At 43.7% G+C, this 14,598-nt stretch overlaps 1 protein-coding gene across 3 annotated transcripts in view; it reads right to left on the bottom strand.

Moving 5' to 3' along the window:
- The window catches only part of THAP4 (THAP domain containing 4), an 86,023-nt gene that overhangs the window by 63,381 nt on the left and 8,044 nt on the right, over positions 1 to 14,598 (bottom strand). For 2 of the 3 annotated variants that reach the window (XM_021708473.1, XM_021708472.1), the window contains exon 1: positions 10,621 to 11,894. In XM_021708473.1, the coding sequence (XP_021564148.1) occupies positions 10,621 to 11,464 (844 nt within the window). In that variant the 5' untranslated portion in view covers positions 11,465 to 11,894. Of the gene's footprint in view, positions 1 to 10,620; positions 11,895 to 14,598 lie in introns of those variants that run through there. The other variant, XM_021708474.1, reaches the window with a different exon arrangement.

The following is a 14,598-nucleotide window of genomic DNA, read 5'->3' as shown; positions in this document are numbered from 1 at the left end:
TATCTACAACTTCTGTCAGACTTGGCTACAAATTGGTAGTTCTCAAGACTCCCTACTCAGGGTTCAATAATTTGCTAGAATGGCTCATAAAACTCAGAGGAAGTTTACTTACTATTACCAATCTATTGGGAAGAACACACCCTGAAAGAGTCAGATGGAAGAGATGCACAGGGCAAGGTATGGGAGAGGGGCCCAGAGCTTCTAGACCCTATCCAGATGTACCACCCTCCCCAGAACCTCCATGTGCTCACCAACTTGGAAATCTTCTGAACCTCTTTCTTTTGGGTTTTTATGGAGGCTTCATTGTGTAGATATGACTGATTAAATCACTGGTTATTGGTGAATGGACTCAATCTCCAGCCCCTCTCTCCTTTTGGGAGGTCAGGGGTGGGGCTTTCAGTTCCTTTCCTCTAATCACAAGGCTGCTTCCACTGGGGAGCAGCACAAACTCAGGTGTGGCTGAAAGGGGCTTATTATGAATAACAAATGATGCTCTGTGAACTCTGTGCCACTCACCAGGACAAAGACCAAATGTTCCTAAGTAATGCAACAAAAGAAGGAAATTAAAAAGCATACAGATTGGGAAGGAAAAAGTACAACAGAAAACATGACTACAAAATCCCAGAGAATACACACAAAAAAACCTAATAAGCAATTATATCAATGTTGTACTTGCTTTCCTATAAACAACTGAAATTTGAAATTAAAAACACAGTGACATTTATATTTGCACCAAAAGGGGAATATTTAGGTATAAATCTAACAAAATGTGTATACAAAATATGCATAAGTTTTGAAGATAACTACAAAACTCTGATGAAAGAAACAAAAGATCTAAATAAATAGAGACATATTCCACGTGTATAGACTGGAAGACTCAATAATGTTAAGATGTCAGTTCTTCCCAACTTGATCAACAGATTCATTACAGTCCTAATATAAATTCCAACAAGCTATTTTGCAGATCTTGACAAACTGATTCTAAAGTTTATATGGAAAGGCAAAAAGAGCCAGAACATCACACTGAAAAACAAAGTTGGAGAACTACTACACTTCAAGTCTTACTATAAAGCTACAGTAATCAGTGCAGCATGTATTGACAAAAGACTACACATATCAATGGAACAGACAAGAGTGCAAGGCCAGGTGCAGTGGCTCATGCCTGTAATCCTAGCACTTTGGGAGGCTAAAGCTAGGAAGGCTTGCTTGAGCCTAAGAGTTTGAGATCAGTCTAGGTAACATAGTGAGATCTTGTCTCTAAGAAAAGTCAAAACAATTAGCTGGGCATGGTGACACACACCTGTAGTCTCAGCTACACAGGAGGATGAGGTGGAAGGATCACCTTAGCCTGGGAGGTTCAGGTTGCAATGAGCTGTGATTGTGCCACTGCACTAAAGCTTGGGTGAGTTACACACCAACTCAAAAACAAACAAACAAAAGAAAGTGCAGAAATAAATCCATACAAAGTAAGCAACCAATATTTGACAAAGAAGCAAAGGTAATACAATGGAGAAAGAATAGTCTCCTCAACAAATGGTATTGAAACAAATTGGATGAGCACATATATATATATATATATATTTAAAAAGGAACCTAAACAAGGACTTCACAAAAATTAACTCAAAATGTATCATAGACCTAAATGTAAAATGCAACACTATAAGACTCCTAGAAGAAATATAGGAGAAACTTCAGGTGACCTTGGATTTGGCAATGAGTTTTTGATATAACATTGAAATTGAAAACTTCTTCCAAAAATACTGTTAAGATATCTGATAAAGGACATACAAGGGGGAACCCAAAAAACCACAAAACTATTTTTTGAAGGGTAAGCCCCTTGTAGTACAGGCTTTCCCCACTGGGTAAGTGTTCTAGGAACCCATCGGCATTCTAGCATTATTGTGAAAGGCTGCATTAGGCTTCATTTTTTTTTTTTTGAGATTCTTCCAATGCATTTGCCCATTGCGTGACAGGTCATTTAAGAGTGCACCTGCCCACACCACTGAGTGTTCAGCTGTTTTTTCGACCAAAAACAGCATGACCCCTGTACCCTACCCTTCCTATTCACCCAATCTCACCCTGAGCGACTTTTTTTGTTTCCCCAGATGAAGAAAGTTCTCAAAGGGAAACATTTTGCTAATGTGGAAGAGGTGAAACAAAAAACAGCAGATGCACTAAAAGGCATCAAAACTGATGAGTTCAATAACTGTTCTGAGCAGTGGAAAAAGCATCTCAATAGACATATCCCATCAAATGAAGAGTACTTTGAAGGTTACTGGTTTAAACATAGGTTTCCTTCGGTCCCCCCTTGTATATCTAAATATACAAAAAACTCTTAAAACTCAAAAATAAGAAAACAAATGACCCCATTAAAAAATGGGTCACAGATCTGAACGGATACCTCACCAAAGAATATACAAATATGGCAAATAAGCATAAAAAAGATGTTCAAAATCATGTCATTAGAGCATTCCAAATTAAAACAATAGTGAGATACCACTACACACCACTGGAATGACTAAAATTTTTAAAATCTCAGAATACCAAAGGATGTGGAGCAACAGGAGCCCTCATGCATTGCTCGTGGCAATACAAAATGGCACAGACACTTTGTAAGAAACTGCTGAACTGTCTTCCAGAATTAATACTCATACAATATGATTCTGCAATCATACTCCTAGATATTAATCAAGTGACTTGAAAATCATCTTTATATCAGTGACTCTATAAATAGTGAATCCTTTATACAGTGAATCTTTATAGCAGCTTTATTCACAATTGCCCAAACCTGAAAGCAACAGTATCTCCTTCAATAGGTAAACATATAAACATTGCGGTTCTTCCATACAATGGAATATTATTCAGTGATAAAAAGAAACTAGCTACCACACCATGAAAAGACATAGAATACCAGGCGCAGTGGCTCACCACCTTGGCCTTACTAAGTCAGCACTTAGTAAGGCCAAGGTGGGAGTCCAGGAGTTTGAGACAAGCATGGGCAACACAGTGAGATCTTGTCTCTACAAAAAAAAAAAAAAAAAAAATCAAAAAATTGGTTGCAAGTGGTGTTGCACCTGTAATCCCAGCTACTCTGGAAGATGAAGTGGGAGAATCACCTGAACCCAGGAGGCTGAGGCTACGATGAGCAGAGATCATGCCACTGCACTTGACAAAGTGCACCTTAACTCAAAAAAGAAAAAAAAAAACCAAACCATGGAGGAACCTTATATGCACACTGCTAAGTAAAAGGAGTCAGACTGAAAAGGCAATATATTTCATTCCATAACTGCCATATGTTCCAACTATATATCACCCTAGAAAAGGCAAACTATACAGATAGCAAAAGGATCAGTGGTTGCCACAGGCTGGGGGGACAGTGGAAGGAATGAGTAGTTGGAGGACAAGGAATTTTTTTTTTTTTTTAATTTATCTTTTTTGAGTTGGAGTCTCACTCGGTCGCCCAGACTGGAGTGCACTGGCCCCTCCCGGCCACCGCAGCCTCGCCTGCTGGGCTGCGGCGATCCTTCCGCCTCAGCCTTCCAAGTAGCCGGAATTACAGGCATGTGCTACCATGCCCGGCTGATTTTTTGATTTATTGTAGAAATGAGGTCTCGCTGCCCAAGTGGGTCTCGAACCCGCAGGCTCAGGCAATCCACTCACCTCAGCCTCCCAAAGGCACGGGATTACAGGCTGAGCCACCGAGCTCGGCGGACAAGGAATTTTTAAGGCAATAAAACTACTGTGTATGATCCTGTAATGGGGGACAAATGACATACATTTGTCAAAATCCAAGTACAACACAGTGAACCTTAGTGTAAACTATGAACCTTGTTTGTAATAACAGATGTATTTATAACTTGCAACAAATGGACCATACTAATACAAGATTACAGGAAACATAGAAGAGGTAGAGAGGCAAAGAATTTTCAGTACTATCCGACATTGTGGCTGGCAATTCTCTGTACTATCTGCTGAGTTTTTCTATAAATAAAAAACTACCCTAAAAACAATCTATTAATTAAAATAACCAACAGAAGCTGGGGAGTGGTTAGACATACAGTTGAAACAAAAATGTCAGACTATAGATAAATGTTAAAGTTGGGGGACAGGTAGGGAAATTTATTACACTATTCTGTTTACTTTCTGTATGTCCAAGATTTTTCACAATACAAAGTTTTTAAAGATCCAGGCCAGGCATGGTGGCTCATGCCTGTAATCCCAATACTTTGGAACTATGAGGCAGGGGATTACTCGAGGCCAGGAGTTTGGAACCAGCCTGGGCAACATAGTGTGAGACCCTGTCTCCACAAAAAAATTTAGCCAGGCATGGTGGCACATACCTATAGTTCCTGGTGTTCGGCAGGCTGAAGTGGAAGGATCACTTGAGCCCAGGAGTTTGAGGCTACAGTGAGCTATGATCATGCTATTGTACTCCAGCCTGGGCAACAGAGCAAGATCCTGTCTCAAAAAAAAAAAATCCAGATTAATTCAATAATTATATGCAGATAATCTGTAAAGAAATGAAAACACAGATTTTTGAAGCAAGTGCTATTATTAAAATGAAGGAAGTAGCTGAGTATATTAATAAATTACCATCCTTTTATATCAAGAACATTTGTAACTCAGTAAGCAAGGTGGGCAAATGCAGTTAGGGAAGTGGGCAACCAGACAACAGACATGTAAAAAAGTTTACCCTCACTGGCTCATGGAAATTCAAACAACGTGTCCCCAAGGAACTGTTTCCAGTTTTAGGATACCATAATGTCCAGCGCCAAAGAGGGCTGAGGAAGGAGAGCGTCATGTCCCAAGAGAATGCTGCCAACTGGCACCGGCTTCTACAGGGCAGTATGGAATAAGCTCTGACATACAATGGCATAACGACTTCATTTTGGGGAACTTGTCCAAAAATAAAGGGACTAGCTAAAGATGATGGACTGGATAAACATGTATATAGTCCTTTCCACATAAATCCCTAAAAAATGACAAGATTCCTTTATTAAAGAATAAGAGAATAGCACCGAGGACCATCAAGAGAGAAGACATCTTGGGGAACTCATCACAGATAGCAGGCAGGGTCCACAGATCCCCAGCCTGGTGTGGAGGGGCATTTTCTCTCCCTCCCACGACCCTCATTCGTAACATCCCGCATCCTCCCCTGCATGCCTAGCTAGTGGCCTGGTCTCATCCCTCCTAGCACACAGAAGCAGGGGTGCAGGAAGGCAGGGAAGGGCTCGCATCTGTACCCTTCTTTCTACCCCAAGCTGCTCTGAAGCTCAGCCCTGCAACCCCTCTAGGGCCCCCACATCCTCCCTGGCCCTTACCACCAATAGACTCTCCCTTAGAGCCACACTCCCTTTTGGCTTCTGTCCACTTGTGTCACTCCCCTTCATAGCTAAATCCCTTAAAGACAGCACCCATCCCCAGCTCATCCTCACTGACCACCTCTCCTGCACCCCTCTATGCCCAGCTCCACCCCACCTCTCCAACGAGACTTATCACTAGTGACCCCATGGGTCATGCCTAGTCAGAGCTGCATCCAGAATGCATTTCCCCTCATGGCTTCCCGGACTCCATGTTCACCCCCCAGTCTCCTCTCTGGATCCACTTTGGCTGCACCTCTCTTAACACAGTCTGCTCCTGGGCCAGGCAACAAAGCCTAGAACTTCATGCAATCCCAGGGCTTCAAACACCCCTGCCCTTCCCCTGATACCCCAAACTCGCATGCCCAACTTTCAGAGGTAAGAGACTCACATCAGTTGTCTATTTAAAACCTGCATCAGCACTTAAGAGTATCTCAAACTCAGTTCTTCACCCCTGCCTGCCTGCTCCTTCCCTAGTTTTCCCTTCCTTGAGCACCCAAGTGCTCATCCCCAAACCCAGCAATTGGCCTTGGCTGCTCCCTTCCTTCTCAATTCCTCACATCCAGCCAGTCCTCCAGTCCTGCAGCGTCTCTACCATTCCTCCTCAAGTCTGAGCCAGCACCATCTTCCCTGGGACCACTGTGGCAGTTGCCAGTCACTCCGCCAGGAAGTACCCTGCATCCTTCCTCCACAGCAGCAGGGGAGCCACTACAGAAGCTAAACCACATTAGGCTGCTTCAATTCTCAACACACCAGTACAGAAATAATCAAGGAAACAAGAGAAGAAAACTTTTCACACCTAAAAAGTGATGAGTCTTCAAGATGAGAAGGGCACAAAAGTGGACAAAAGTGAGACTCACACCAGACACAGGTGGTGACATTCCACACACCAATGACAAAAAGAAACCTTACTCACCTCTGCAAGAAGAGGCAGGTCATCCATCTATAAACCAGTCTACTGGTTCCATCAGACAATGGAACCGCACAGAGGGCAAAGAAATTATTCCTTCAGGTTAAGACAGAATCTTATATATATTTGAATCTACCAAAGTAGGATTCAAATGTGGGGAAAAGTAATCCTTTACTCAAGGACACAGAAAAACTGACAACCACAAACCGACCCTCTCTCAAAATTTTAGTGGAATATGAATTCCAAGAAAAAAAATCACACATATTTCCAAAAAGGAGGACAAACTTGGATAGAATAAACAGTAGTAAATAAAGTAGCCAGTAAAATGTATACTTAAGCTGGGCTCAGTGGCTCAGCCTGTAATCCCGTGCCTTTGGGAGGCTGAGGTGAGTGGATTGCCTGAGCCCGTGGGTTCAAGACCCGCCTGGGCAGTGAGACCTCATCTCTACAATAAATCAAAACATCAGCCGGGCATGGTAGCACATGCCTGTAATTCCGGCAACTTGGAAGGCTGAGGTGGAAGGACTGCCAGAGCCTAGCAGGTCGAGGCTGCGATGGCCTGAAGTAGCCACTGCACTCCAATATGGGTGACAGAGTGAGACTCCAACCCAAAAAAAAAAAAAGTATACTTAAGTCTAAATAATTATGGTTACTTGTTAGAGGGAAAAATAAGAATATGGAACTAAGATCCCACATAGTCTCGACCTAGGGAGAACCGCACACTGGAACTGATCAATTCTAAACTTTTACAGAAAGATGGGCTTACATGTTTGCTTTTACAACTGAAAGATATCCACTAAAAGAACAGTCAAATAAATTATGAGAAAAGTTAACAAATTTAAAAAAAGGTTATCAATAGTCACAACTGTAAATGATTAAATTACTCTATAAAAAGATGACAGCTTTAAGATTGAATTAAAAATATAACTATAAAGTGATATGAAAAGGCTGAAGATGGGGAGATAAATAAGACTTTAAATGGGACACAAAGGGTTTTTTTGTGTTAAAAGAGTCAGGAAAACCTATGCATCTAACAGCATAGTCTTCAGACATAAGGCAAAATTTGATACAATTTCTTGATACATTTCTTAGAAATCAACAGAACAAGTGCCTAAGAAGAAGTTAGGGAACAGATTGTTGACTAACAGAAATAAGCAAGAATCCAGCTTCAGCATGAAGATAATGTAACCAACGAGTGGGGAGGATACATTCTTCTCTAACCACAATGCAATAGTCACAAAAACAGACTGCATTAAGCCACAATGAAATCTCAAAAGATTCCAAAAAGGAGAACTCCTTAAAAGACCACATTATTGGATCTTAATGCAATATAATTTAAAAATTACTACAAAAAAATAGTTCTCCTTCCTCAATCTATCCACTTAAAAATCTGTCAACATCATTCTAAATAACTGTGGAGTTGAAGGGGGAATCAAGACTGAAATTACAAACTATTTAGAAATGAACAGCAGCAAAAGCAGCATGAGGCAAGCCCATGGCTTGGGGCCAATGGGACAGAAGATCCATGGCCTTAACTGCAGGTGTTACGGAACATGCCAGGAGCCAGAACCACAAGATAACACCAAAGAAAGTAAAAAGAAATGAGGATTAAAGAACAGAAACAACAACACAACAAAGACCTGTCACAGTGACCAACTTTGGCAAGTCTGACCATAAGCAACAGAAAAAAGGTGCCAAAAACAACATCAGGAATGACAATCTACAAAAACAGCCTCAAAAATCTAAGAACATATAGTGCATAATTTTATTTTATTTCTGAGTCAGAGTCTCATTCTGTTGCCCAGGCAGGAGTGCAGTGGCACACTCACACCCACTGCAGTCTCAACCTGCTGGGTTCAGATGATCCTTCTGCTTAGCCTTCCAAGTAGCTGGAACCACAGGCACACGCCACCTCACCTAGCTAATTTATTTATTGTAGAGACGAGGTCTTGCCACATTTCCCAGGCTGGTCTTGAACCCACGGGCTCAGGCAATCCTCTCACCTCTGCCTCCCAACGTGCTGGGATTACAGGCATGAACCACTGCACCTGGCTACAATATTAATCAGTATCTGAACCTTTGAAAACGTAGACATGATCTGAAACACTAGATTAGTGGTCCTTAGCGGCACTGCTCTTCCCCAGGATGCATCTGGAATACATGGGATGGGTTGTATTTTGGGCTGTGCTAGTGGCCAGGATTCAGGAGGTCCTGAAAACCTTGTCCCACCAGAAGTGTTCATCACATCCTCATCAACAAACGTTGATTCTGATGAAATGAATGATGTGGTAGAAAAATGTTTTCTAAATGTACAAGGGGATCCCTCAAAACTCCCAGAATTCATTTATGAAAAATTGTGTATTTATTCTTACATGCTTAAACCTCAGTCACCTTCAAAGTCTTTTCCATTTGATGCAATACACCTATCAAGATACTTTTTCCAGTGCTCAAAAGTTTTTGAACTCGTCAATGTCGATGCCTTTAAGATTCTGTTTTTGTTTCACCTCTTCCACATTTGCAAAACATTTCCCTTTCAGGACTTTTTTCATTCAGGGAAACAAAAAAACAGTCATTTGGGGCAAGATCTGGTGAATGGGGAGAGTGGAACACAGGGGTTATGCTGTTTTTGGTCAAATAATGCTGAAAACTCTCAGTGGTGTGGGCAGGTGCACTCATAAACCCATCACGAAAAGGGCAAATGCATTGTAAGAATCTCCAAAAAAAATTCACTAATGCTGAAAGTAGCCTTTCACAACAATACTAGGTGGTACACTGATACTGATGGGTTCCTAGAACATTTACCTAGTAGGGGAAGCCTGTACTACAAGGGGCCCACCCTCCAAAATATAATTCTGTTTTTTTTGAAGGGGTCCCCTTGTATATAACAGGCAAAGGATATTCTCAATATGTAAGGAATATCTAGAAACAAGTTTTAAGAAGTACTTAACAATTATAAAACTCAGTGATCTATCAAAGAAACAAAGAACTGAGTACCACATGTTCTCACTCAAAAGCGGACCCTGAACATTTACCATGATACTGTAAGAAAGGGATTGGCAGTAGCAGGACCCTGCTGGGGTGGGGGTGAGGACAAAACATCAGTAAGGGTTCCTGATCTTAAATCAAGCAAAGTAGGTACCAAAGGGAGGCCCAAACTTTACCTGTACAATGTCCACTTGTATACCTAGTCCTGAATTGTACCCTACATCTTTAAAAAAAAAAAAAGGTACTTAACAAAACAGGGAAAAAGCAGAAATAGTCAATAAACATATAAAAACATATTCAATCTATACATACAAATTTAAAAAATGGGTCGAGCATGGTGGCTCGTGCCTATAATCCCAGCACTTTGGGAGGCTGAGGTGAGAGGATTGCCTGAGCCCATGGGTTCGAGACCAGCCCGGGCAACTTGGCGAAACCTCATCTCTACAATAAATCCAAAAATCAGTCAGGCGTGGTGGCACGTGTCTGTAGTTCCAGCTACTTGGAAGGCTGAGGTAGAAGGATTGCCTGAGTCCAGCAGGTCGAGGCTGCGGTGGCCATGAGCATGCTACTGCTCTCCAGTCTGGGTAACAGTCTGACTCAAAAAAAAAAAAAGAAAAAGTATGTAAAAGCATAGAAAACAGTCTAAAAGACTGCACACCAAAGTTTATTTATTTATTTATTTTTTTTGAGTTGGAGTCTCACTCTGTCGCCCAGACTGGAGTGCAGTGGCTGCTCCCGGCCACTGCAGCCTCGACCTGCTGGGCTCTGGCGATCCTCCCGCCTCAGCCTTCCGAGTAGCCGGAATTACAGGTATGCGCTACCATGCCCGGCTGATTTTTTGATTCATTGTAGAGATGAGGTCTGGCTGCCAAGGCGGGTCTCGAACCCACGGGCTCAGGCAATCCACTCACCTCAGCTTCCCAAAGGCGCGGGATTACAGGCTGAGCCACCGAGCCCGGCTATACACCTAAGTTTTAATAGCAACAGGGAATAAAACTTGTGAAGTAAGGCAGGGCACAGTGGCTCACGTCTATAATCCCAACACTGGAAGGCCAAGTGGGAACGTTGCTTTAAGTTAGGAGTTTGAGACCAGCCTGGGCAATACAGTGAGACCATCTCTACCAAAAACAAAATAGAACAAAACAAAAAGAAAAAAAACAAAAACAACAATAACTTGGGAAGAATTTTCACTACTTCCTAGCCTATATATTTCTGTAGTGCCTTAATTTTTACAACAACGAATGCATTATAGCTAAATAGATGTTTTAATATTAAATAGACATTAAAGGGGACATCAGTCACCTTGCAAAAAAAACCCTGCTAATGGGACGGGAAGCATGGGAGCCGCGAGTGCTTGGTACTGACCACGGCTGGGGGACAGCAGGCCGCTCAAGTAGGGGAAGCTCACTCTCCGCATCTCATCCAGCTTCTCCTGCAGCTTGCGCACTTGGCTGTCAGAGCGGCTGACCCTCTGTCGCAAGCTCTTCAGCTCGCCGTTCTTCTTCTCCACCTGCTCCCGCAGGCAGCACACCTGGCTCTTGTTCTGCCGGGAGGAGAAGCAGTAGGAGTGCAGGGAGTCGATGAGCTTGCAGGCCCCTGATGCCGACAGGATGACCTCATTGATGGACATGGGGTTGGCGTCGCTGTGCTCACTCTGTACAGCTTCTGCAGCCGGCTTCGGAGTGACATCGGCTGGAGGGGCGGAGGGGCTCTGGGAAGGCTTCTGTGGCGTCGCTGTGAGGGATGAACTTGGGGGGCTCTGAGCCAGGCCCTTATCAGGCCCAAGGCTACTCCCACTGCAGCCAGGCTCCACATCCTTCTTCAGCCTCTTTCGGTCAATGGGCTCTCTGGGCTCTCGGGGGACAGCGGGCCTTTCCCGAGTGTGCCTGGAGGAAAAACTGTAAGAATGAAGTGAGCCAATAAATTTGCATGCCCCAGACCCTGGGGGGGTAAAGTCATCCATAGAGATGCCACTCTTATCCACCACGCTCCCATCAGTGGAGGAGGAGGTGTTCTCATCACCAGCATCTGTGGCAGACACTTCTGCTTCTCCCTGGCTGCCTGCTACTGTAGTGGCCAGTCCATCTCCTTGAGTTCTTTCCAGAGACTGCTGTGCCTGTTTCTGGCTAACAGCCTCCCGGGCAGCCCTGGGTGCAGTTTCACCCTGCAAAGCAGCTCGCTTCAGCTTGCGGGACTCTGGCTTGGCCATCAGGTTTGCACTCGAGGATGATGACCAACCAGTTCCTTTGCTAGCCGCTGTGCTCGAGTGTCCCCTCACACCCCCCGTGGCCTTGCTGGCGTCCTTTCTCCTGGTGCGGCCATGGCTTTCAGCCTCTCTCTTTTTCTCCGTCAGGTGGAAGATGGACGGCACAGCTGTGGGCTTGAGCAGGCGGTGCTGGTCCTCCAGCCTCTTGGAGAAACTGTCTTTGGTGAAATGCTCACTACAGAGAAATGAATACTTAGTGGGGGTCCAGTTATCCCTCTGAACAGCTTTTAACCACTGGATTAGACGTTTTGAGTCCTTTAGGGGGAATCTGCAGGACAAATTACAAAGTAATCAGAAAGAAATAATTAAATGTCTCTCTCTAAAATTATTAACTATAAAGTCAAGTGTTTTTGCAAACATCCAAACCTGTTTGACTTCACCTGTTTAAAAAATACTTTAATAAAGACTTAGAAAAGGATTAGCAGTAGTGGAAAACTGCCGGAGGGGTGGGGGGCACACCTCAATAAGGGTACCTGCACAATGAATATTACAATGAATTGTACCCCACATCTTTTTTTTTTTTTAAAGCAGGATTTATTGAGAGGACAGAAAAGCTCCTACGGTGGGAGGTGACCCAAGAGGGTCATCTATCCTACATCTTTAAAATAAAAAAAAATTAAAAAAAAAAAAGACATAAGGAATACCTTCTGCCTGCAAGTTATTACTGGAATAGAAAGATGAAAGACCCATTGTCCACATTTAAGCAGCTTACAGTCTGTAGGGCATATAGGAGTGAAGGTAAATAACTTCTCCCTGAGCTGCAGTAAAGACAGTCTTGCAGAGGCAAGCCAGGATGGTATCAGGGCAACAGGAAATTGCTCCTAGAAGGTAGCAGTTGATCAACCTTCCCAATGTGCCTAGAAGACAGGACTCTGGGCACTAAAACTGGACCCCCTACTGAGAAGCCAGGTCAGTGTCAGTCCACAGAGATGGGAGCAAGAACCCAGGAGAGCACCCCAGATGCTTGGCATGGTGATGGCCTCAGTTGTACTCAAGCAGTTGCGGATTTGGGGACATCTAGAAGGTAAAACCCAAAAGCTGTATTTCTGTGTTTCTATTACACTTCCACCGCCAAGATTAAGACTGCTCTCTTTAAAAGTCAACCAGCCCAGGGCTAGGCATGGTGTTGCACACCTGTAATGCCAGTGCTTTGGGAGGCCAATGTGGGAGGATCATTTGAGTCCAGGGGTTCGAGATTACAGTGAGGTATAATTGCACCACTGCACTCTAGCCTGGGCAACAGAGCAAGACCCTGTCTGTAAAAAAAAGTCAACCAGCCCAAATGAACCTTGAGAACATAAGCCAATCACAAAAAGACAAATACTGTATGATTCCATTCATGTGAGGTACTTAGAATAACCAAAAAATTCATAGAGACAAAGTGGAATAGTGATCACCAGGGTCTGGGGAGAGGGGGTATTGGGGAGTTTGTGTTTAATGGGCACAGATTCAGCTTTACAAGATAAAAATAATTCTGGAGGTGAATGGTGGTGATGGTTGCACAACAATGTGAATGTATTTAGTGTCATGGAACTGTATACTTAGATATGGTTAAGACAGGGCTGGGCATGGTGGCTCACCTGTAATTCCAGCGCTTTGGGAGGCCCAAGCAAGAGGACTGCTTGAGCCCAGGAGTTTGAGACCAGCCTAGACTACGTAACAATCCCTTGTCTCACAAAAAATAAAAATTAGCTGGGCATGGTAACATGCACCTGCAATCACAGCTACTTAGGAGATGGAAGAGGTAGAGGCTGTGGTGAGCTGTGATCGTGTCACTACAATTCAGCTTGCCCGGATGACAAAAAGAAGTTAGGATGGTAAATTTTACATTATGTATATTACACCATAATAAAAATAATTGGAGAGAAAACCTGCCAGTCTTGGAAGATTCTAAATTAGATATTTAATCATTTTTTCTTTGTTACCTAATAAAGATAGTTATTTCTTCATTCAGGTAACATCTATATTAAGAAAACAGACCTCAAGCTGTGCAAGTGAGAGGAGGTGGGGGGGCAGTCATTCCTAACTGCTATTTGATCCACCTGAGGTCCTCTAACCACCTGAGGCCACTGTAGATCAGCACGAATCCTAACAGGATGGACTGGGAAGTTCTCGGCTCCTTTCCCAGTGCTTTGTGAGGCCAATTCCAAAGGAACCCCCCTCCTCCAATTCAGGCATTTTTTCTCCCCATACCATGTTACCCCACTGCAAGGCTTTTGCTTCATTTTCAGAAACAGTAACAAACCTTCTGGGATACGTGTTTTGAAGGAAACTGTCAAGAAGGCATAATGGCTGACTTCTGAAAAAAAATCTAAGTTACTTGTCCTTTTGGTAGATTGTAACAACTTAAGACTTACTGCAAGCCACCGTGAGCTTTCAATAACACTATAAATAACACGTGCCATTCTCATCTTTAAAACTTAAATAACACCATGCAACATAAAACAGAAATATCTGCAAAGTGGTTTTTAAAGTGGAGTCTCTTCTGTTTACTGTTCTGGTACCTCCCGCGTGTAAATCCACAGGAACGCATTCACTGAAATAGGCTGAACCCACAACCCTTATAGGGGAGGTGGCCCTGCCGCGGGAGTCCTCTTGAGAAGTGGTCAAGAGGTCAGCCTCTCCACGGAGGATGGGTGTGCAATGGTCCAAGCCGGCAGGACACGGTCCGAATTAGGGCCGTACCGCCGGGATGATGCTCGGGACTCTCCGCGGCCTCCGCAAGCCTCTCACTGCACAGAGCCCATCTCCTCGGGCTTCGGGGACCCCTTCTATTAAAACAGCTCTTAGGAGGGCCTGTTAATTGAGGAAGTACACGTAGCATCTGCTCAGCTACATTCCAGATCGCAGACATCAAGGCAGGCTGCCCCACGGATCAAAAGAGCGTAGAAGTCGCAGCAAGCATAGAAGGACAATTAACCTAAGGAAGAGCGTTTCCAGAATATACCGTTTCTGGAAACTGGCGGCGCCACCCCAAATCAATAGAGCGCAGGATGGACAGAGGGCAAGATCCGAGTGGGCGCCTGCTAGCCGTAGCGGCGGCCGTGGTAGGGTCCTAGAATGGCCATGGGGTGGGG

Source organism: Carlito syrichta, unplaced genomic scaffold (assembly GCF_000164805.1).
Source record: "Carlito syrichta isolate Samal-C Ts95f unplaced genomic scaffold, Tarsius_syrichta-2.0.1 Scaffold138451, whole genome shotgun sequence".
Lineage (NCBI taxonomy): Eukaryota > Metazoa > Chordata > Mammalia > Primates > Tarsiidae > Carlito > Carlito syrichta.
Note: the sequence above shows the minus strand (reverse complement) of the source record. Positions and strands in the feature narration are given on the sequence as shown.